The 25,660-nt window shown below is 36.8% G+C and overlaps 1 protein-coding gene across 2 annotated transcripts in view; it reads left to right on the top strand.

Moving 5' to 3' along the window:
• The first annotated feature begins 2,320 nt into the window (after positions 1-2,320).
• Positions 2,321-25,660, top strand: part of Slc27a6 (solute carrier family 27 member 6) — a 62,234-nt gene continuing 38,894 nt past the window's right edge. The window contains exons 1-3 of one of the 2 annotated variants that reach the window (XM_048811815.1): positions 2,321-2,628; positions 3,168-3,789; positions 21,442-21,645. In XM_048811815.1, the coding sequence (XP_048667772.1) occupies positions 3,309-3,789; positions 21,442-21,645 (685 nt within the window). In that variant the 5' untranslated portion in view covers positions 2,321-2,628; positions 3,168-3,308. Of the gene's footprint in view, positions 2,629-2,682; positions 2,893-3,167; positions 3,790-21,441; positions 21,646-25,660 lie in introns of those variants that run through there. The other variant, XM_015486501.2, reaches the window with a different exon arrangement.

The following is a 25,660-nucleotide window of genomic DNA, read 5'->3' as shown; positions in this document are numbered from 1 at the left end:
GCTCCTTCACATATTCCACTCCTCCTCCATCCCTTTTCCCAAGCTATAGCTATTGTCAAGGGAATCAGAAACTCTTGGCCCATTGCAAGCACACATTGAGATGTTTTGCAACATAGCATTATTTGAGATCATTCTGAATCTCTTACTTCCTACATAAGCTTCCCATAATCCAAATGGTAATTGCTGCAGAATTGTATCAGGAGACTATTAGAGGCAAGTGATTTGACAGCACAAAATCAGAATTCTTAGAACACAGCGGCAAAATACTGTGAATGTGAGTTCATGTCTGTTGTATGATGCTATATGTTCTATACTACTTTGATCTACTCACCAAACAACTCATCCTCAACAGAAATGAGTGTGCAAAGTGGGTTAGAGCAGAAAGGAAAGTAAAAAATGACAATGGAGTTGAGGAGAACATATATAGATTGAAATAAACTTCCTTTTTGCATCAACTTAATCACAACATTTTTATTTTCAAATTATATTAAAGAAAAATATAAAATGTTTGTAACTACCTAAAAGGAAACCTGAGAAATAGTGCACTGTTCCTGATGAAAAGTAATGTTAACACAAATATACAGACTATTTGAATGTGTTTATTTCTCTTTATTTTAGTTAAATGATGTATTTATTCACTTGCAGCTATTGCTGCCTTTCCTTATGTTAACTAAAAATTATATCCATTTTACTTTATGGTCTTTTGTAAAAAAAAAAAAACACTCATGGGCTGAAATAGGAATGCATGAGGTATCGTCTTGGGATTTTCATTGATTGCCTCTTCCATAGTGAGGCATGAAATTGGTTTGGGTTAATATGCAGTTTTGCAACATATGTTTGTAGTTCTTCTTAATAAATGAAACTCTTGGACTTATGGTGCCGAATATAACCTGCATTCATTTATAATAGTAGTTGCTAAAAATTTAATTCCATTCCTTGGGATTCTGTTACAAGGTTGATGATAAGAAAAGAAAATTGGTGTAACATAATGAGTTTTTCATAAAATTAGTTTTCTTCATTTTAAAAGACTGTCCTTTATTACAATGGTACTATACTTCCTTTCTTCTTTTAATGTTGAAATAAATTCTTCCCTTTATAAAACAATGGTGGCAGTAGGTGGTAATTATCACACTGTATCCTTAATGTTTTTAATTTAGCAAAATAAAAAGATGGCAAGCCAATATTTTTCCCCATTTTTTTTTCACTGTATGAGGACAAATTTTCCTCATATTGGCAATCCAAACATCTGAGACTAACTGCTCCATATTCTATTCTGACTTAATTTTTTTTTCTAAGAAGAAACTTAATTATACCAGAGATGGGTGATAAAATAATTTAACTTCAAAGATGCTTTTCAAGTTGTAAAATAGTTGATACTAGTAGTTTTAGTTTTAACTAAAGATATTTTTGAATTAAAAAAAAAAAACTAGAACTTCTGAGGAAAATGAGAAAGCTTTTTCTTCATCCACACGAACAAATTTTGAGTCGATGTTCATTTAGGGTTCTTCGTTGTGACTTCAAAGTAATCAGACTAATAAACCATAGTCTGTCTTTGGAATTGTCAGGTTTTTCTTTTGTTGGGGAATCTGAAGTTAGCCAGAAACCAGCTATGGAGCACAGGATGGAGGGGAGAAAAGCCAGATAGCATGAGACCATGCTTAATTATATCAATACATACTATTAACCACTCATATACACTTTAAAGTTAAGAGCTGGAATGATAACGTCTGCTAGGGGGAAAAAAGTGTGATTAAGTATTCCTTAGTGTTTTATCTTTAGTAAGAATCAACTTTGTGCAACATTTTATCATTCTTTTCATTTGCCTGCTTCCTTTTTACTCGGAGTTCTCTTCAGAATTCTCAGTTCAAAATTTTGATGATCTTAAATTGATTTTTAAAGACAGATAATAGGCAGAATTTTATACTTTGTTTTTATTTTTTAACGTGGATGTGACTATCGATTTAAGTTGTTAAATCAATCAAAAAATTGGAAACTTTTGTTAAAAGCACTGTGGAGGCACTCTAACGACATTAGTTTCAATATAAATACAAACAGCAACCTGTTTTCAAAAATACGGGTTGCAAATATATATATATATTTCTCTCCACCTCAGTTCTTTTTTCTTTTTTGTTTTTATTTGTTTGCAGCCTCTAGTTTTGTTCCCATTAATTGCTGATTTTATGAATGAACTCTAGTGCACTACTCTTCTTCCCTGAGCCTCTGGGACTCAAATTCCAGCAGCCCGGTTCCCCTGTGACTTCATACCACGCCTTTCTGATCCCTGGCTGTCCCTGAGTGGAACTGTCCTGTTTCGCGCCAGAAGTCTGATCCCGGGCACGGTCTGTGGAGTGGGAGCTGGCCAGCGCCTCACGGGTGTCCCAGTGACTGTAAGCGCATCCCGAAGGAGCCGGACAGAACGCCCAGGCTGTTGCAGCTGCGGGGCAGAGGAGTCAGGACTGGAGTTGGCCTGGAGCCTGGAGGCAGGAGGCAGGCGGGTGACTATCCCGCTGCTGTTGGGAGGAGAGATACACAGCCCCAAGGACTCTCAGATCCCGAGCTGCGGCTGGAGTGGAGGACAACTTCTTCCAGTAGACTCTGTGGTCACCTGGGAACAGTTGGGTGGACCCGGTGCGTCCCAGCGGAGCTACTGGGCACTGGGCGGGGCAAGGTGGCGCTGCGGGGCCCTGGGGCCCCGGCAAGCTTGGGGGCGCGAGCAGAGGCGGGGCCTCGATAACCAGCCTGGTTGCTGGCTGGTGGAGACGGGAAGCCACTGCATTCCAGTCTTCCCCACCTCTGCTTCTCCCGGTTCGAATTCAGCCTCTGGATCTCAGCCTCCAGAGAAACTACCGCGAGAGGAAAGAGCATCAGCTTCTGGAGTTACTTCTCCTGAGGGTAGTGGAGTTTGCTTAGGGTCACAGAGGCCGGGGAGCGTGGGAGAGGGCTGGAAAGTACAGTACAAGTCAGCAGGGCGCCGGCTACCATTGAGGGTGGGAGGCGAGGGCGCTGGGCTGGGCTGGAAGGCAGACTCCCAGCTCCTCCGGTGCCTGCGTTGATTTCTTGTAATATTCAGAGACTTTCTGCTCTACACCCACTCGGTTTTCCCAAGCTTTACCCCAGAATTCGTTGAGGCAACTTTCTGGGTACAAATCTCTGGTTCTGTTTCACAGGATCCCTCCAGAAAGGGTGACACGAACTGCAGTTTCCCTCCTTGAGCAGTGAGGACTGGAGATCTTCGCTGAGGGAGCCACGGATCCTGAAAGAGGACTCTGGTAGGGTTGGGACAAGAACTGCCTCTGACCTGTGCCCCCATGCTCTTGTCATGGCTAACAGGAATAGGGGCTGGCATGATCTTTCTGCACTGCGTGCAGAGACTTCTGTTCCCTTATTTCTGGGATGATTTCTGGTTCCTGCTGAAGGTGGTGCGCTTTGGAATTCAGATCACAAAGTGCAAATGGAGAGGCGAGCAGGTCACTGTGCTGGATAAATTCCTGAGCCATGCCAAGAGGCAACCCCAGAAACCTTTCATCATTTATGAAGGAGACATCTACACTTATCAGGATGTGGATAAAAGGAGTAACAAAGTGGCCCGTGTCTTCCTGAACCACTCCTCACTGGAAAAGGGGGACACTGTGGCTTTGCTGATGAGCAATGAGCCCGACTTTGTTCACGTGTGGTTTGGCTTGGCTAAGCTGGGCTGCGTGGTGGCCTTCCTCAACTGCAACGTTCGCTCCAACTCCCTTCTGCATTGCATCCGCACCTGCGAGCCCAAGGCCCTAGTGGTGGGCACAGGTAGAGTATGGGGTGTGATCTGCTTAGGGAGAATGTAAAGAGATCTATTTTCCTTTTTCTTAAAAAGTTTTTAATTTGTTCTTTTTAGATATACATGACAATAGAGTGTATTTTGACACATTATACATACATGGAGTATACATATATACATAGTATATAATAGCCTATATGTATACATACATGGAATAAGTATAACTTATTCTAATTAGGATCCCATTCTTGTGGTTGTATATGATGTAGTTTCACTGGTTGTGTATTCATATATGATCATAGGAAAGTTATGTCAGATTCATTCTACTGTCTTTCCAATTCCCATTCCCCTTCCTTCTATTTATTCCCCTTTGTCTAATCCAATGAACTTCTATTCTTCCCTCCCCCTCCCTAATTGTGTGTTAGCATCCACACATCAGAGAGAACATTCGGTCTTTGTTTTTTGGGACCTGTTTTCCTACCTTCCTTTTCCTTTAGAACAGTTCATAACTAATAGTTTTAGATGTGTGAAAATGTGTGCATGCCAAGAGTATAAAATAGTTTTACAATTCTATGGCAGGAGGTTTAAATACCCATGCCTCTTTAATCATCCACTCTTTTGTAGATTAGTAAATATCAAGACAGTTTCAGAAAGCTTTTATGAAATCTCTGCTTAGGATATTGCTTAGGGTGGAGTTTGCTTAGGGTCACAGAGGCCAGAAGGGGCGTGGGAGAGAGCTGAAAAGTACAGTACAACTCAGCAGGCTGTGGGCCACCTTTGAGGGTAGAAGGCAAGGGCACTGGGCTGGGCTGGAAGGCTGACTCCCAGAGCAGAAAGTCTCAGGATATTACAAGAAATTGACGCAGGCACCCACATTTGGGGAGGGGACAATTTTAATGCTCTTGGTACCTTCTGTCTGTACAAGAATAGAGAGACAAAGAACTTGTTTGGTTGTAAGTCTTATCAGATCTAGAAAAAAAAGTTTGAGGAATAAGAAAGTTATGTTAACTTCATTGTGGAATACCTACTTGCTTCTAATGGTAAATTTATCAAGGATGATTGCATTTGCAAAACAGATTTGTTTACTCTGGATTTCATGAATTCTTAACTTCATGTCTGCTCTTATTTTATACTGTCTGCAAGATAGGATTTGCCAGAGCAAGGTTGGGCTCCTAACCTGCCAGCCAGTGGGCAGACTTTTGGCAGACTCTAAGTCTCTTCCTCTGTAACACTGCTTCTCATGTGTGCATCATTATTATTTTCTCTGAGGAAGTTCTACCCTTCCTTTTCTCCCTATGTTGGTGTTAAGATGGGTTTGCCTCAGATACTTAACACTGAGCTGTGAAGAAAAATCTTTGGTGTAGTTATTAATTAACCAAGAATCTAGGAAGATGTATAGCTTAACAAAATGGAATTGAAGTATGAAAAATGATCCCTATTTGATACAATTTAAATTATTTATGCAGATTCTTCTTGCATGGGCTAGGAAAATGAGGGAGTAGGAAGAGTGGGAGGATTGGTGGTAAGCACCTTGGTGAAAATAGTTAAGTGTTTTAGATTAATAGATATATACTGAAACCTTATAGATAATTTTTAAATTCACAGAGCAATGTGGAAAAATAATCTAACTTATAATAACCTACATATCTCTAAAGTATATAACTGTATTATATAATTTTTGTATATGACAGAAAACTGAGCTAGGCAATATGAAGAAGGTCAACCCTTCAAAAATTCTTCCTAGTTATCATTGTCCTTCCAGCTCAGCACAAGGCCTGATACAGTGGTAAAATGTTTACTTTCAATGTTGTTTCGTTTTTAAGGCTGCAGGAGCTGAGAAGCCAAAGAGTGTCCTTTGGGTATTGTTTGTTCATTTTGTTCTCTACTCCTATCTTCCAAGATTAACCTCTTAGCTTGGAAAGAGGTTAACCAGCATGTTTAAGTTTTATTGACCTGTAGCAATAAGTAGAACAAATGGTCATTCAGAATGTTGACAAAGTGGTAAAACAACGTCTATTACAGAATGCAAATATGAATGTAGCAGGATGAGTGAACATCTGAGTGCTGCAGGAAAAATGACCCAAATTCATTGATGGATACACTGACATTTCGTCACATCTCTCACATTGCTCAACCTGATTATATTGTGGAATTCCCACAGCCAATGTAAACCCCAAGTTATGCCCCAAATGATAAAGGCATAGTTTCCTTCATAAGAGCAAATTGAAAGGTCACAGTATCCCTGATAAGATTCATGTGTCCATGATGTTGAGGCCAGTCTGAGAAGCACCCCCAAACAGGTTGTCTGAAACACGACTTATCTTGAAGTGTATTAGGCTGGTTACCTCCCGAAATAAGAGCGTTCAGACTCTGCTGTTGACTGAATTCTTGCTTAATTAACTCTAATTTTGTAATTTTATTTATGTTAGTTTTTGCTTCACTTGATAGTCAATAATTGTATTATTCCCTTGTTTTTGTTTTTAACACCAACAGCTAGTTATTTTTGGTTTGTTTTTTTTTTTTTTTTCAATATAGAGAAAGATAATTTGGGGCACTAGAGTTTAAAGTCAAGACTACTTAGATGGTTCGCTGGATAAATAGATAGCTGGGACCTCTAGCTTACATCCTATGAACCATTCTTTCTAGCATATCTCCAAGACATAAATTACATGTGTTTTTCAAAGATAAGACCACTTCTTTTTTGATTAAAATTTTGTTTGTTTGTTTGTTTGTTTTTGTTTTGGCTAGGATATAGCTCAGATCATACTCACTTCTCTGTATTTAAAGCTTATACCTTGAATAGCATATTCTTGACATTTTGAGTTGCATCAGTTAATAAAATATGTACATAGTTTTAAAGACTTTACATTTTAGAGTTTTTAGATCCTTTTTTTGAGTATTTCTGATGGAGATATACTAGTAAATCATTATATCCCTAGGGAAAGTATATTGAAGTGGAAAGACAAATCAAGTAGTTTAGACAGTGTTAAGCCAAACAGGTCTGAATTTCATATGTGCTTTTCCACTTCATAGCTGATGATTTATCTGTGAGTGTTACTTTACCAAGTTGCAAAGTATAAATAATACTATCTATTTAATATCAGCTTTTGCAAAGTGACTGAGTGCCTGATATGTACTAACTAGATACTTAGTGAATTAAAATAATTGCCATTATGATTGTAAAGTCACTCTGGAGCTTTTAATAAGTAATCTCATTTGGACTTTGCTGCTGCAACCTAATTTGGTGCTAGCAATATGAAAGATTAGTATAAAGTTTGTTTGAAATAGGACCTTGAACACATTATGTTTTAGAAAAATTACATTTTTTCATAGGTCATATAAAATCAGTTTTAAACAGGTTTTATAGGCCAGACCAGATAAAAACCTTGGTGATAGATGAAGTTTCCATCACTGTCTTCTAGACTAAACCAAAGGAAACATAGCAGCTAAGTCCCCAGGCAAATGCTACTGTTATTATCAAAACTATCTAGAAGGGTTAGAGTCATGGCTTAGAGGTACAGCACTTGCCTAGCACATGTGAGGCATTGGGTTCGATCCTCAGCAACACATAAAAATAAGTAAATAAAGGTAATATGTCCACCTACAACTAAAAAATTAAAAACAAATAAACAAAACTATCCACAGTTGCCACTTTTTCAAGGCTGACCATGTTTATGGCACTACCAATAATGCTGAGAAGCTAGAGCAGTTCTGCAGTTTGGCAACTGAGATGAAAAGAAATTAAGTAACTGGTTTAAAGTACAACACCTTAGTAGGTTGCAGAACCAGGACTGAAAAACTGGCTTCTAATTTAAGACCCTGCTGTACTATACGGTCCACTTATTTCTGGGACTGCCAATTCATTTTAATATAATTATGAAAAATATGCATTCAGGTTTCACAAAATTTTAAAATAAATTTATCAATATTATGAAATGAGGTTTTCTATACACAGAAAAAAATCAAAATACTTACAAAATTATCATTGCTTTCCCACAAAGTCTGAAGACTCAAAAGTAATAGCAAAGAAGTGTTCTAGTCTCTTATCCTTGATTTTTTACCTCTGATATCTACTGATATCTGTTTATCTACTGATCTGTGCTTTTCTCTTTACTTAGAATGAATAGGAAAGTGTTAGGATGTTTGTATATCATTTATAGAATATATGTAACCTATGTCCTTTAACATATTAAATATATAACAAAATAATATATAATTATAATGTGTAATTATTATTATAAATTATATGTTAATATATAACATGTCATGTAATATATAATACAATATGTTAATATATAATAATAATAATCCCTTCCATTTTATTTATTTATTTATTTATTTATTTACTATGGGATTACTGCCTATGAGCTTGTAGTTTCCCCCACTTTTATTTATTTATTTTTTTAAATTTTTTATTGTTGGTTGTTCAAAATATTACAAATTTCTTGACATATCATATTTCACACTTTGATTCAAGTGGGTTATGAACTCCCACCTTCACCCCATACACAGATTGCAGAATCACATCAGTTACATATCCAATGATTTACATATTGCCATACTAGTGTTTGTTGTGCTCCGCTGCCTTTCCCATCCTCCACCATCCCCCCTCCCCACCTCTCCCCTCCCCTCCCCTCCTCTCTCTCTACCCCCTCCACTGTGTAACCCTGAGGGTCTCCTTCTATTACCATGCAATTTCCCTTCTCTCTCCCTTTCCCTCCCACCTCTCATCCCTGTTAAATGTTAATCTTCTTCTCCTGCTCTTCGTCCCTACTCTGTTCTTAGTTACTCTCCTTATATCAAAGAAGACATTTGGCATTTGTTTTTTAGGGATTGGCTAGCTTCACTTAGCATAATCTGCTCTAATGCCATCCATTTCCCTGTAAATTCTATGATTTTGTCATTTTTTAATGCAGAGTAATACTCCATTGTGTATAAATGCCACATTTTTTTTATCCATTCGTCTATTGAAGGGCATCTAGGTTGGTTCCACAGTCTTGCTATTGTGAATTGTGCTGCTATGAACATCGATGTAGCAGTGTCCCTGTAGCATGCTCTTTTTAGGTCTTTAGGGAATAGACCAAGAAGGGGAATAGCTGGGTCAAATGGTGGCTCCATTCCCAGCTTTCCAAGAAATCTCCATACTGCTTTCCAAATTGGCTGCACCAATTTGCAGTCCCACCAGCAATGTACAAGTGTACCCTTTTCCCCACATCCTCGCCAGCACTTGTTGTTGTTTGACTTCATAATGGCTGCCAATCTTACTGGAGTGAGATGGTATCTTAGGGTGGTTTTGATTTGCATTTCTCTGACAGCTAGAGATGGTGAGCATTTTTTCATGTACTTGTTGATTGACTGTATGTCCTCCTCTGAGAAGTGTCTGTTCAGGTCCTTGGCCCATTTGTTGATTGGGTTGTTTGTTCTCTTATTGTCTAATTTTTTGAGTTCTTTGTATACTCTGGATATTAGGGCTCTATCTGAAGTGTGAGGAGTAAAGATTTGTTCCCAGGGTGTAGGCTCCCTATTTACCTCTCTTATTGTTTCTTTTGCTGAGAAAAAACTTTTTAGTTTGAGTAAGTCCCATTTGTTGATTCTAGTTATTAACTTTTGTGCTATGGGTGTCCTATTGAGGAATTTGGAGCCCGACCCCACAGTATGTAGATCGTAGCCAACTTTTTCTTCTATCAGACGGCGTGTCTCTGATTTGATATCAAGCTCCTTGATCCATTTTGAATTAACTTTTGTGCATGGCGAGAGAAAGGGATTCAGTTTCATTTTGTTGCATATGGATTTCCAGTTTTCCCAGCACCATTTGTTGAAGATGCTATCCTTCCTCCATTGCATGCTTTTAGCCCCTTTATCAAATATAAGATAGTTGTAGTTTTGTGGATTGGTTTCTGTGTCCTCTATTCTGTACCATTGGTCCACCCGCCTGTTTTGGTACCAGTACCATGCTGTTTTTGTTACTATTGCTCTGTAGTATAGTTTGAAGTCTGGTATCGCTATACCGCCTGATTCACACTTCCTGCTTAGCATTGTTTTTGCTATTCTGGGTCTTTTATTTTTCCATATGAATTTCATGATTGCTTTCTCTATTTCTACAAGAAATGCCGTTGGGATTTTGATTGGCATTGCATTAAACCTATAGAGAACTTTTGGTAATATCGCCATTTTGATGATGTTAGTTCTGCCTATCCATGAACAGGGTATATTTTTCCATCTTCTAAGATCTTCTTCTATTTCTCTCTTTAGGGTTCTGTAGTTTTCATTGTATAAGTCTTTCACCTCTTTTGTTAGGTTGATTCCCAAGTATTTTATTTTTTTTGAAGATATTGTGAATGGAGTGGTTGTCCTCATTTCCATTTCAGAGGATTTGTCGCTGATATACAGGAATGCCTTTGATTTATGCGTGTTGATTTTATATCCTGCCACTTTGCTGAATTCATTTATTAGCTCTAATAGTTTCTTTGTAGAGCCTTTTGGGTCTGCTAGGTATAGAATCATATCATCTGCAAATAGTGATAATTTAAGTTCTTCTTTTCCTATTTTGATGCCTTTAATTTCTTTCGTCTGTCTAATTGCTCTGGCCAGTGTTTCGAGAACTATGTTGAACAGAAGTGGAGAGAGAGGGCATCCCTGTCTTGTTCCAGATTTTAGAGGGAATGCCTTCAGTTTTTCTCCATTCAGAATGATGCTAGCCTGAGGCTTAGCATAGATTGCTTTTACAATATTGAGGTATGTTCCTGTTATCCCTAGTTTTTCTAGAGTTTTGAACATAAAGGGATGCTGTACTTTGTCGAATGCTTTTTCCGCATCTATCGAGATGATCATATGGTTCTTATTTTTAAGTCTATTGATGTGGTGAATAACATTTATTGATTTCCGTATATTGAACCAGCCTTGCATCCCAGGGATGAATCCTACTTGATCATGGTGTACAATTTTTTTGATATGTTTTTGTATCCGATTCGCCAGAATTTTATTGAGGATTTTTGCATCTAGGTTCATTAGAGATATTGGTCTGTAGTTTTCTTTCTTTGAAGTGTCTTTGTCTGGTTTAGGTATCAGGGTGATGTTGGCCTCGTAGAATGAATTTGGAAGTTCTCCCTCTTTTTCTATTTCCTGAAGTAGCTTGAAAAGTATTGGTATTAGTTCCTCTTTAAAGGTTTTGTAAAACTCTGCTGTATACCCATCCGGTCCTGGGCTTTTCTTAGTTGGTAGTCTTTTGATGGTTTCTTCTATTTCCTCAATTGATATTGGTCTGTTTAGGTTGTCTATATCCTCCTGACTCAATCTGGGCAGATCATATGACTTAAGAAATTTATCTATGCCTTCACTATCTTCTAATTTATTGGAGTATAAGGATTCAAAATAGTTTTTGATTATCTTCTGTATTTCTGAAGTGTCTGTTGTGATATTGCCTTTTTCATCCCGTATGCTAGTAATTTGAGTTCTCTCTCTTCTTCTCTTCGCTAGCATCGCTAAGGGTCTGTCGATTTTGTTTATTTTTTCAAAGAACCAACTTTTAGTTTTGTCAATTTTTTCAATTGTTTCTTTTGTTTCGATTTCATTAATTTCAGCTCTGATTTTAATTATTTCTTGCCTTCTACTTCTTTTGCTGTTGTTTTGCTCTTCTTTTTCAAGGATTTTGAGATGAAGTATGAGATCATTTATTTGTTGGTTTTTTCTTTTTTTAAGGAATGAACTCCAAGCAATGAATTTTCCTCTTAGAACTGCTTTCAATGTGTCCCATAGATTCCGATATGTTGTGTCTGTGTTTTCATTTATCTCTAAGAATTTTTTAATTTCCTCCTTGATGTCTTCTATAACCCATTGATCATTCAGTAACCTATTGTTCATTCTCCAAGTGATGTATGCTTTTTCCTTCCTTCTTTTATCGTTGATTTTCAGTTTCATTCCATTATGATCAGATAAGATGCATGGTATTATCTCTACTCCTTTATATTGTCTAAGAGTTGCCCTGTGACATAATATATGATCTATTTTTGAGAAGGATCCATGTGCTGCTGAGAAAAAAGTGTAACTGCTTGATGTTGGGTGGTATACTCTATATATGTCAATTAGGTCTAGGTTATTAATAGTGTTATTGAGTTCTATAGTTTCCTTATTCAACTTTTGTTTGGAAGATCTGTCCAGTGGCGAGAGAGGTGTGTTGAAGTCTCCCATGATTATGGTATGGTGGTCTATTAGACTCTTGAACTTGAGAAGAGTTTGTTTGACGAACATAGCTGCACCATTGTTTGGGGCATAAATATTTATGATTGTTATGTCTTGTTGGTGTATGGTTCCCTTAAGCAGTATGTAGTGTCCCTCTTTATCCCTTTTGATTAACTTTGGCTTGAAATCTATTTTATTTGATATGAGTATGGACACTCCTGCTTGTTTCCGAAGTCCATATGAGTGATATGATTTTTCCCAACCTTTCACCTTCAGCCTATGTATGTCTTTTCCTATCAAATGCGTCTCCTGTAGGCAGCATATTGTTGGGTCTTGTTTTGTGATCCATTCTACTAGCCTGTGTCTCTTAATTGGTGAGTTTAAGCCATTAACATTTAGGGTTATTATTGAGATATGGGTTGTTCTTCCAGCCATATTTGTTTATTTCTGTTACTAAACATGGTTTGTTTTCCTCTTTGATTATTTTCCCCCCCTTTACTGTCCTACCTCCCACTGTTGGTTTTCATTGTTATTTTCCATTTCCTCTTCCTGTAATGCTTTGGCGAGGATGTTTTGAAGAGATGGTTTTCTAGCTGCGAATTCTTTAAACTTTTGTTTATCGTGGAAGGTTTTAATTTCATCTTCCATCCTGAAGCTTAATTTCGCTGGATACACAATTCTTGGTTGGAACCCATTTTCTTTCAGTGTTTGAAATATGTTATTCCAGGATCTTCTAGCTTTCAGAGTCTGTGTTGAAAGATCAGCTGTTATCCTGATTGGCTTACCCCTAAATGTAATCTGCTTCCTTTCTCTTGTAGCTTTTAAAATTCTCTCCTTATTCTGTATGTTGGGCATCTTCATTATAATGTGTCTAGGTGTGGATCTCTTATGATTTTGCACATTCGGCGTCCTGTAGGCTTCTAGGATTTGGGATTCTGTCTCATTCTTCAAGTCTGGGAAGTTTTCTCGTATTATTTCATTGAATAGACTGCTCATTCCTTTGGTTTGGAGCTCTGTACCTTCCTGTATCCCAATGACTCTTAAGTTTGGTCTCTTAATGTTATCCCATATTTCTTGGATGTTCTGCTCATGGTTTCTTAACAGTCTTGCTGAGCTGTCTATGTTCTTTTCCAGTTGAAATACTTTGTCTTCATTGTCTGATGTTCTATCTTCTAAGTGTTCTACTCTGCTGGTAGTATTCTCCATTGAGTTTTTAAGTTGGTTTATTGCTTCCTGCATTTCTAGGATTTCTGTTTGTTTGTTTTTTATAACCTCTATCTCCCTGTATAGTTGATCCTTTGCTTCCTGGATTTGTTTGCGTAATTCGTTGTCGAAGTGATCTTTCATTGTCTGATTTTGCTGTTTAATGTCTTCCTTGATACTCCAGATCATCTGAAGCATGTATATCCTGAATTCTTTATCTGACATTCCATCTGCTGCAGCTGTTACCTCTTCTAAAGTTGCGTTGACCTGCATTGCTTGTGGTCCTTTCTTTCCTTGTCTTTTCATACTGCTTGCGTATCTTTCCTGCAGGCGCGGGCGGTGGCTCTGCTCTCTCCTTATTCCAGTTGGGGTGTCGTGGCTACCATGCTGGCAGGTCACTGGGCCTGTTCTGGGCGCTGGCGGCGGCTCTGTTCTGCCCCTACTCCAATTGGGGTGACGAGTGTACCACGCTGGCAGGCCACTGGGCCTGTCCCGCTGGTCGGTCGCAGATCTGCCCACCTTTCGGGCACGGGTGGTGGCTCTGTTCTGCCCCTACTCCAATTGGGGTGTCGTGACTACCCCGCCTGCAGGTCGCTGGGCCTGTTCCTGGCACGGGCGGCGACTCTGCTCTGCCCCTACTCCAATTAGGGTGGTGTGTGTACCACGCCGGCAGGCTCCTGGGCCTGATCCGCCGGTCTGTCGCAGGTGTGCCTACCTTGGAGGCGCGGGTGGCGGATCTTCCCTTCCATTTTAAAGAAATTTGTAGATTACAAAGTGTTTTTATACATCTTTTTTTTTTTTTTCCTTTTTCACTGTGGCCACAAAAGTTAGATAATAGCTTTATTTTAAGGATGAGGGCAGCAAGATTCCTCTGGGTAAGTCACCTACTGATGCTCATGTGTCTAAGCAGTGTCACATGGGAACTGGAGTCCAGATTTGTCCTGATTTTCTTATGTTAATCAGGATATCCTGCAGTGTTTGTCTTCCTTCCAGCTTGATTTATTGTCTTATCACCATCTCTTTCTCCCTTTCCTTTCCTTTCCTTTCCTTTTCTTTCTCACCTTCTATTTATCCACCCACCTTCTCTCAGTACCTTTTCCACTGAACTTTCCCTCCCACCTCAGGTGTGCTGTGGCTATTTACAGTGACTCCCGTAAGTCATGAAGTTTCCTTAGCCAACTGCCAAACACATTGGTGTAACCTTGAAGAACAGTTTAAGAACTAGATTGTAAGATCTTAGATCTGAGGAAGTTTATTTTGTTTTCTACCAAATTCTCAGGATTGAGTGCAAAGAAGATATTCAATAAATATTTATGGCTTGGATGAATATGTGGCTAAATGATTGAATAAAAACAACAAGTCCATTTGGGCACTTAGTAACTTTCTTTTGTATTTATTTATTTATTTATAGAGAAGAGAGAGAGAGAGAGAATTTTTTAATATTTATTTTTTAGTTTTCGGTGGATGCAACATCTTTATTTTTATGTGGTGCTGAGGATCGAACCCAGCGCCCCGCACATGCCAGGTGAGCACGTTACCACTTGAGCCACATCCCCTGTCCCTATTTATTTATTTTTGTTCTAATTAGTTAGACATGATAGTAGAATGCATTTTGACACATCATACATAAATGGAGTATAAATTCTCATTCTTCCAGTTGTACATGATGTAGAGTTACACCAGTCAGGTAGTCATATATGGACATAGAGTAACAATGTCAGATTCATTTTACTGTCACTTCTAGCCCCATACTCTCTCCTCTCCTCTTACTCTCCTATGCCTAATCCAAAGTACCTCTATTCTTCCCTAACTGCTCTTCACTATTGTGAATTAGTATCCGCTTATCAGAGAAAACATTTGACCTTTGATTCTTTGGGATTGGCTTATTTCACTTACCATGATATTCTCCAGTTCCATCCATTTACAATAATTTCATTCTCCTTTAAGGCTGAGTAATATTCCATTGTGTATATATTACACAACTTCTTTACATTCATCTGTTGAAGGGCATCTAGGCTGGTTTCATAGTTTAGTTATTGTGAATTGAACTGCTATAAACATTGCTGTAGCTGCATCACTGTAGTATGCTGATTTTAAGTCCTTTGGGTATAAACTGAGGAGAGGGGTAGCTGGATCAAATGGTGGTACCATTCCAAGTTTTTGCAATCCCACCAGTAATGGATAAGTGTAGCTTTTCCCCCATATCCTCGCCATCATTTATTATTACTTGTATTCTTGATCATTGCTATTCTGACTGGAGTGAGATGGGATCTCAGTATAGTTTTAATTTGCATTTCTCTATTGCTAGAGATATTGAACATTTTTCATATATTTGTTGATTGATTATATTTCTGCTTCAGTTCCTTAGCTCATTTATTGATTGGGTTGTTTTTTGGTGTTAAGCTTTTTGAGTTATTTATATACTTAGTAACTTTTAATTGACTTTTATACAATTGCTAATAAATGGTCCACTCTGCTCTCAATTTGATAACTGGTTTTGAAGATAGAGATGTGTTGGGGATTCCTTTTCTGTGTTGTTTGGTATTTGTGTTGCTAATCATTAGAATCACTATGCCCAAGAGGTAAAAAGTACTTTAGATACCCTAGGCATCCACAAGATTTCAGGTTCATGTGAATGTTTTATCTTGCTTTCTCTCTTTTCTTAAAGAATGACATGTTAAATCATTATTATAAAAGAATAATTTAAAAATTCATATTGCCCTCAGCTTACTTACTTTAGAATTGATAATATTTTACATCTCAACCTATTTTAAAGAATTTTGGGTTTATCTTCTCAAGAAGTAAATTCGGATCTTTTCTATACACACAGGAGTGCATACAGCTGTCCACTGTGAGTTTTCATGAGCTGCTGCACTCAGACTAAGCAGGGCAAATGGCTAGCAATAGGCCATTGTGATTCTCTAAAGGGCTTTCAGTCATAAAGGCAATTGCCTTATAAAGATCAAGAGTAAGAGTTAGGGGGGAAATAAGACCTTTCAAGTTTTATAGAATTTGAGATTTATATATTGAGATAGATAAAATAACTGGTTCTTGCAAACTTTATTACCAGTGTATTATGATCTTTACATGATATTTCAGTTTTCAGGACATTTAAGAATTTTTATGTATATTTAGTACAATGACAGTTTATATATATATATATATATATATATATATATATATATATATATATATATATATATATATATATTTCATCTTAGACTAAGCTAGGTCAAGTATTATCTCCACTTCAAAAGAAACAATTGATTTTACTGGTTTTAATTGATTTTACTGGTTACTACAGTATAATCACAAAATCAAACAGAAAATCGAGAGGATGGAGAAGAATTATTTGATAAATCATATTGAGAACAACTGATTTTAAAATTAATTATAATGAATAGCAATGTGGTATAGGTCTTAAATATTAGGGAATGAATTTTGGAGCTTAGTACACCTGTATTAAAGCACAAGTTGCACGTTTGTTAATTTAGGCAGGCCAGTTAATTTTTCTAACCTTCATTTTCCTTCAAATTCCTATATTTGATCTTTAAAAGTAGAGGTAACACACATTTCCTAGTGTTAACATGACAATTAGTTAATACTTGCCCAAATAGCTGTTACATTATTGATGATGAAATGAGTTTTAGGGCCTGATTTTAAGTATAAAATATCTCAGTATGAATTGCTTTAGAACATTGCTGCTTAAATATTAATTTTCTTAGAAACTATAGTCTTGCCATGCATTCTCTGACATGCCTGTTGGGATTCTCTACACAGGAGGATTATAGTTATAAGCATCTGGTAAGATCTATAATTTCATTTTGTATCAGTATGGAAAGTTCAAGTGAACCATTTATAGTTGATTTTTATATTAGGCTTATTAATGCATAACATTTTGGTCTTTGTTTGTTTTTTGGTAATAGAGATAGAGCCCAGGGCCTCACCCATACTAAGCATAACAAGCCATACTACTAAGCTACACCCCAATCCCTACATAAAATTTGAAAAGTTTAAAATTGAAATATTTACCAGTGCATAAAAACTATAATTGATTATATTCCTATACTTTTGAAAATATTAGTCTGTTCCATGTAGAATAAGATAATATAAAGTTTTTAATGCAGCACATTCATAACCAATAAAATATTACAGAAGTAAATGAAACTTTTATCCATTGATTGTATAGTCCCTGAAATGTGAATAGGAAATATAAAACTAATATAGAAACAAGAAATCAAATTGTGTAAAAAGTGCTAAAGTATCTTAAGTAAGTATCATAATTCACATGTTTTTGTTCTTGTGATCCCATTTAACATAGTGCCTTGCATATGGGAGAAAATATGTGCTTCTAAAAAGAGCATGTTGCTTTTAAAAAGACAGTGAACCTTGCAGTGTAAACTCTTAAAGATCATAGGAAATCCAGATGTTTCATTTTCCAATAGTAGGTTCTATCAGGACCTGAATCTATCCTAGATCCCATGGTGCAAAGTTCAGTTCCTTTAACCAGATTTCTACCTACACTTACAGTGTGTGCTCAGGTGCAGTCAGCAGAAGGAAGGAGGAGGCACATGTCAATCTTAGGAGGTGCTTCCAGTTCTAGTGCATTTCACTGAAGAGTAAATCTTCATAAAACAAAATCAAATTTCCTTGAAGTATTTAAAAATTGCTACTGTTACAAGGCTGGGCCCTCTGGGAAACTGAGGCAGGGTGAAGACCTCCCACCTCTTTTTAAACACTGATTCTTATAATCAAGTCAGAAAGATTTCAGACTTATCAATGCTCAGAGTAAGGGACATGAGTCTATTGAAGAGATAGGAAAAAGGAAAGGGGATACCCTTAAGGGAGAAAGTGAGTCCTGTCAGAGAGGAAAGGGACAGTGTGCTCCCTCTTGCACTCTAGTTTTATTGGGGATCCCAGAGATTTTTCCAGAGAGTCCTGCCAAGGTCTACCTCTTGACTTTGACTGACAACTGTTGACATCAGATTTTCAAGACCCCACTACCATGACAATTCCAGGTCACTTTGGCCCAGGCTGACCAGTTCTGATTGGATTCTTAACCATAAATTCTTACAGATTTTATGATCAGGAGGAATTATCTTTATCTCTCTGAGTTTGGGGATCTGATCTGTAAAGGGTCACGAATGTATCCCTCTTCAGGGTAACTTGGGTTCCCTTTATTGGCATTATTTCAGGCCTGCATTTCTCCTGCAGATAATAGGTTGTTTGCTAAGGAATGTGACATATCCTGTCCAGGCAAGCCATGCAGGGCTTCAGGCATATTGCTTCTTGGAAAAGAAAGAATGTGGGGGTCAGCAGAGTGGGCCCATTTTGTAGAATCATTCCCTTAACCTTGTGTTCCCATCACTTGCACCTGTCTGTCCCCATCACTGCTTTGTGTCAGAACTAAATTTTCAGAATTTACCTTTTTTTTTCAGAATTTACTTTCTTTCCTTTTTTTTTTTTGAGAGAGAGAGGGGGGGGGCACTACCGCTTGAGCCACATCCCCAGCCCCAAAATTTACTTTCAGAATAATAAAACTTTTTTTCATTTTGTTAAGGAAAATTGGCAGTGATAAGTAACTGGTGACACTTTTTCCTTTATGTGACTTTTCACATTTTTGTTGCAGTTTTCACCATCCGCGTCCATATTTTCTACCACTGTTGAAGAAATAATTTGGTTAGAAAAAATTCCATTTCAGAATTCTACCTTTTTCTACCTCAGCCAAATCAATTTAATTTTAAGAAAACAGAATTCTATTTCCTCTAATTCATGCTCATTTTCTTTTTTCAGAATTTGCTTTTAAGACTGATTTTTTTTTTTTTTTTTTTTTTTNCATGTGTGTGTGTGTGTGTGTGTGTGATGTTGGAGATTGAACCCAGGGCCTTGTATATCCACACAAGCCCACTATCACTGAGCTACATCCTCAGTCCTGGACATTTGTATCTTTAAGAACATATAAAAGTATGCTATTAATTTATAATTCCCAGTGACAGATTTGAAATTATGATCAGCAAAATGGGTCAATTCAGAGATTTATGAGTATAAAATGCCAGAAAGAATGTTCAGACAAAATCTAGAATTAACATTTTAAAAAAAATTCAATCCTTTGTCCTGCTTTTCCATTTGTTTATGACTTATCTTTCCTCCCAGGCTTCCTTGTGGATTTTCCTTTCTCCTTGCCAAACAATCTGTATACAGCAGTATGCCGGGTCTGTTAAGAACTAAGTATTTTCTCTAGATTTTTGTTTTGTTCTGTTTTGTTTTATTTGGATTTGTTCTAGAAATAAAAATTTAAAAAACATTTTAAATTTCTAATTTCCCCAACAACGTATAAATTCCTTAGCACTTCTATGTTCATCTGGCTTCTTACAGGTTTTGAGAAACTCTTAGTCACATTTCTCTTGCTGCTTCTTTATGACCAATCTGAGTTATAGATTTTGAGAGAGTAAATCCCAAATGCATTGCATTATAATAGAACTAGTAGTAACTGGCAAACGACTTCATCACATAACAAGGTACTGATTTATGATTCTAGGAAAATGTGTAATGCAGAACTCCAAATTCAAATTCAAAGCCAAATGTAGATTATGATTATTTTTAGTTTTATTTTAAAAATTAGAAAATATATAATGCTTTAGAGGTAACAACTATATTTGCAGGTATTGAACATTCTGATAGAAGTCTCTTTTACATTTAATAGTGTTATTTTTTAATGACTGCTGGTTTTATGAGGTCTATAAATATAAGTTTGAGTTAATAGATGGGTTAAATTACCAATTCTACTGTCTGCCAACTTGTGACCTTGGTGTAGCTATCTACTAGAGCAGCTAAAATGAAGTTCCCCAATCTGCGTGGCTTAAAACAAGGGAAATGTACTTTCACAGTTATAGAGACTGGATGTTCAAAATAAAAGTGTGAACAGGGCCATGCTCTCTCATAATGCTCTTCTGGGGGTTGCTGACAGTGCTTGACATTCCTTGCATTAACTCTAAAAAAACAGTGAGAATTGTGTTTTAATAACCCCAAGAATATTAATGTAGATTTTAAGATAAGTAATATGTCACTCAGAAGTCCTATATACTTTAGAAAATTATAACATATTATAGGAATATGGAAATAAAATTGGAGTGCCCAGGTTGAATATAGCAGTTGAATTCTACTATCAGAGGTCCATTTTAAAGTCCGGCACTGTCAAGTACAAAAGAAATATAAAGAATGTAAGTAGTTGTAGATCTCTCTACCCTAGGGGGCAGGGGACAATACTCAGTTATACAAAGGACTATGCAAGAATGATGGCTTTTTGTTTCTTTATCCCATCAGGTACCTTGATATGTAATATTTCCTCCTTAGGGACCCACTCCCACCTTCTATCTTCCTGCTTTCCCATCAATACCTTCTTTCTGAGTAGATGACATCTTGTCTTTCATTAATGGCCAAATTAATGAACTCTGGTTTATCTCTCTGAATAACTCAATGTATTCCTACCTTAATGGTTGCTGTTTTATTTATCTTAGCAGCAGTTGCTAACTGAGAAAAGTTTTTTTTTTTTTCTTTCCTAAACATTGGCTATCAACTACACCCTTATCTCACCAGAGTCCAAAGTCTTTAGTTCTTTGGGATTTTCTATTCTTCCTTCTTTCTTCTTGGCTTCTTTCTGCCCAGGGCTGCTGGTGGAGACTCTATTCTCAACTCACTCTCACCTACCACTGTCACATCCTCCTCTGCATGGAGGATCTTGTTGCTTTACCTGGAAGGCATTCTTTTTCTCCTCTGCTTTCAAAGGCTCTTATATTTAGTTCTAGCTACATAGAGAAAAAAGGCATCTCTAAATCACTTAGCTTTTGACTCCAAAACCACAATGAGCTTATGATTCCAGATCTGCCAGGGGATTTTTTCCGAAGTATATTTCACCATAGTAGAACTACACAATGACAGATGACTTTTTTGTAATAACCATCTACTAAGTTGCATTTTAAAAAATGTTTGGTGTAGTATTCTGAATTCAGAGTATTAAATTCTATTTAAAAATTGAAAAATATCCATAATTTTGATAATGACCTCTCCAGAAGTCAATCTGAATTGGCCTACTTTGCATTGTTCAGTCGAGGGGTAATCAGATCTCCCTTTCAGGTAGTCCTGTTGAAACAGAACCATAACATGGCAGTGATATTACTCATCCCAAATGAGAAGAAAGTCAGCATTTTATATCTTTGTTTCAACACAAAAAAGTAAACTCACAGTGAATGGTTTGAGGTTTACGTTTTGTTTATTTATACTAATCCTTTGTGTTTTTTTAGATTTGCTTGGCATTATAGAAGAGATCCTTCCCAACATCCCCCAAAATGTCAGTGTTTGGGGCATGAAAGATTCTGTTCCCCAAGGGATGATTTCACTCATACAAAAACTGAGCACATCATCTGAGGAGCCTGTGGCATGCAGCCATCGTGTTGCCTCAAGCCTCAAGTCCACGTGCCTATATATTTTTACCTCCGGAACAACAGGTATGTTCCAATTATTTTTAAGGCTAAAGAGGATTACCATGTATTTTCAGCCATGTATAGGTCTAAGCATCTGAGAAAGCATGCATGCAAGAAGACCTAAAGTTCTCGGATCTCAGAACTTGCAAACAGGAATGAAAAATGAATTGCTTTGGCTTTCAAAAAGTTCATTGTTTTGACTTTGGAAAATCACATGTTCATTGACCTTGGTCTCATTTGAAAAGATTTTCTTAGTTTCATAGAATAAAAAGCACTGGAATGTCTGAAGACCTTCCTCAGCCTGTTGCTCAGTGTCAGATATTTGGCTAGCTTTTATGGCAAGACCTTTGCCAGCTTCTCTGATCCTCAGATTCCTGTTCTCTAATATGAAGAGATTAGTTTAAATAGTTCCTAATTATTCATCTGTATTTAAGCAGTCATTAACTAAATTGAAAACAGTTCTATTTCTGCAAAAATCTTAAATCCTAAGCATAGTCCAATTTAAACACAAGTAGCTGCTCTCCTAATTTTCCTAGAATAAATATAATGTAACCAACAAGATCTGGAGGGTATCCCAGGTTTAGGAAAAAATAAATAATCAAAAAGACAAAAATATCAAATTTTTAAGCTTTGTTTTTTTTTTTTTTCAGGGGCTGGGGGCAGTAAGCAATAATGATAAGAAGGAAAAAATAAATAATAAATTGCTTGAGAATTTAAAAATGCTTAATTTTGATTTTTTAGGAAATATAAATAGTATTATTGATTACAAGCTAAATAAGCTTTTGTGATTAATTTAAAGATGATTTAGGCAGGGCATGGTGGTGCATATCTGTAATCCCAGCAGTTCGGGAGGCTGAGGCAGGAGGATTGTGAGTTAAAAGCCAGTCTTAGCTAAAGTGAAGCATTATGCAACTCAGTGAGACCCTGTCTTTAAATAAAATACAAAATAGGGCTAGGAATGTGACTCAGTGGTTGAGTGCCCCTGAATTCAATCACTGGTACCCCCACCCCAAATATAAATAAATAAATAAATATACACATATAAACACATACAACTTATATATATATATACAAACACACATATACGTATATATATATACATGTATAATATAGAATTTAATATTAAAATATTCTGTTGCTAATTTCTTATGTAAAGGTAGTACTATAAGCACGACTATTGCATAAGAAAAGTTTTTCTTTATTTTAATGACCTATTTGATGCCTAAATGCAGTCTCTTTCTTGACTGTGATTAGAATAGCTTTGATAAATGAACTGGAAAATGCTAATGTGTATTAGACTGTCAGCATACATTCAGTCTGATTTTGTACTTTGAAAGAGAGAATAAAATTGTGGAAATGAGGTTCTTTAAAAACTTCCAAAAGTGCTAGCCAGTTTGTCTTTATACTTATTTTCTTGTGAAAAGTCAAAAGTGAGTCTGGTCTTCAAAACAGTCCTTACTTCTCCACCCCACAGAACACAGACAGACATAACAGCTTTGTTCTTCTAGAGTTCAATATACTATGGTGTATTGTGCCTGTTGACAAAATTATAAAACTCTCCTCAATCTGGAAGTAATTACTTTTTTTGTCTGTTTGATTGCTTAGCTTGCTAGATGACTATGACTATGCTTTTCTTATATTTGGGGCTTAAAGTCTCTTTGTTGAGATTGGCTGCAGGCCAAGATAGTTTACACTCTATAGGATCCTGACTGGGGGATGTTTTAGGTGTGTGAGACACAATGAAGTGGTGAAAACAAATTGTATGAAAGAAAAGAAATTTATTATTCTCAGGGCCTTCAGAGGTTAGGGGTGCCAGTGGAAGATCCAGAGGCAGTAGGGAACTCAGCCAGAAGGTAGGGAGTGAGAGGGCACCATGGGACTAGTCCTTTCTATGGTCCAGGGACATACCTATGCTGCCTTTTGGTGGGGACTTTCTTACATAATTCTAGGGCTGACCATTAGGTTTTTCATGGTCAGTAACCCTGGGGTGTTGAGTCAGTGAGATGAGGGACAATTGTCTTATGTCACAATCACAGGCAGGGGGAAAGTGTTTATTAAGTCCAACAGGGTACAACTGGGTTTCAAATAACTTATGACAAGGCCTAAAAATTGATGCAGAGATAGCAACTATATTAAACAAATTCATGGTTCTCACCCTTGTCTCAAAGAGATAACTTACCTTTAGATATAGGAAAGATAGTGCATATTTGGTCAAATTTATCATCTTGGCCTCCTCTTTACCAAAGACATGCTCTCTATTTTTTTGATCTTGACCTCTTGGTCTTGGTCCTCTTGCTCTCACCATCACCTTGGAAACTTCACTCAATCCTTCTCTTGTTTTGATCCTCCAATTCAGGGATCCTTAAAGTTGCTTTACTTTTCTTTTTTCAGTGTGCTGCTTTCAGTTGTTATCTGATAAAGAGTATTTGGGAAGTATGTTTTTTTTTTTAATTGCTCACATGTCCAAATTATCCTTTTTCTATCCTTACACAGGAATGATAGTTCGTATAGAATTCTAGGTTGGAATTTATTCTTAGTAGGATCTTGAAGGCATGCTCTATTATTTTTAGACTTCCACTCTACATATTGAAGAAGTCTTTCTGCTTTCTTATCCTTATGTAACTTATCTTAGTTTTTGTTTTCCTTTCTTGGAATTTTTAGAATCTTTTATGAATCTCCATGGGTCTTTAACACCACATTGACATATACTGGTCTTATTTATCCATTTTTTCTGGAAATTAGTATGTCTATTTTAATCTAGGAAGTCATGTTCTGCAGTTCTAGGAACTTTTTAAAATATTTATTTCTTTAGTTTTAGGTAGACACAGTATCTTTATTTTACATTTATGTGGTGCTGAGAATCGAACCCAGTGCCTCACGCATGCTAGGCAAGCATGCTACCACTTGAGCCACATCCCCAGCCCAGTTCTAGGAACTTTTTAATTTGAAAAATGAATATTCTACATCTCATTTTCTTTCTTCCTACTTCTGTTCTTTCTGTCCATTTCCTTATTCTATTACATTTGTTTAATTTTTTCACTCATTCATCTTTGGAACTCTTACATTTTTGAAGATTGATCTTCCTGGAATAATTCATTAATTTATTAATCTTTTGTATCTAATTTCCTTTCCTTACCTTTTGATAATTTTTTGAGAGATTTATCTTCCAACTCTTGTGTTCTCTGAAGATTTCTCTTTTGGAACTATATTTTTGTATTTTAAATACTTTATTGTATCATTTCTTTTAGAGTATTAATAAAAATACTTTTCTAAAAATTTCTCCTCTCTACCTTATCTGCTTTCTCCAATATCTTTTTTATCTTTTGATTAGCCTCTATCTTATATGCTAGAGAATTTCCATGTATATTTTAAAATACAGACAGTAAAACACACACACAAAAACAAACAAACAAACAAACAAAATTATGACTAGACTCTCCATGAGCCTGAGTGGGACTTATTTCATTGTTTAGGACATTTTTGGAAAGATCCATGATTATCAGTGTCTTTCAGTTTTTACATGTTCAGATTCCTCAGGTAGGAATCTTGAAGACTAGAGCCAATTGAGTGTTAAAGAGGAGTTGGAAGTATTTATATGCTTTTCTTATCCCCCTATCTATCAACCTCTGTTCTTCCTGATGCTTCCTGAAGTCCATATTTTTTTTCTCCAGAGAATAAACCTTAGTATTTTACCAGGATGGAGGAAGAATTGTTTCTTAAGTATTACTTCTCATAAAGCTACCTTTTATAGTTCCATGTTGGTCTCTTAGTCTTGAGGAACCTGGCTCCCATATCTCTGAGCTTTTCTGAGGTTCCATGAGGGCAATTCAGCTGTCTTCAAGGCTTCACCTAAGTTCAGCTTAAATGTGCTATCACTCACCACACTGATCTATCACCTTTAATACAGCTTGTTGTCCCCTCCAATCCCATCCTGGTTGTCCTGATGTCCATCAGCTTCTAATCCTGTCTTACTAGGTGACTTGATTAGGTGGCCCCAAGAACCTATAAGAGAGGCTAATCCTGGACAGAGCAATCATAC

The sequence above is a fragment of the Marmota marmota genome, unplaced genomic scaffold, assembly GCF_001458135.2.
Source record: "Marmota marmota marmota unplaced genomic scaffold, marMar, whole genome shotgun sequence".
Lineage (NCBI taxonomy): Eukaryota > Metazoa > Chordata > Mammalia > Rodentia > Sciuridae > Marmota > Marmota marmota.
The sequence above is the reverse complement of the archived record's forward strand: the minus strand, read 5'-3'. Positions and strand labels throughout refer to the sequence as shown.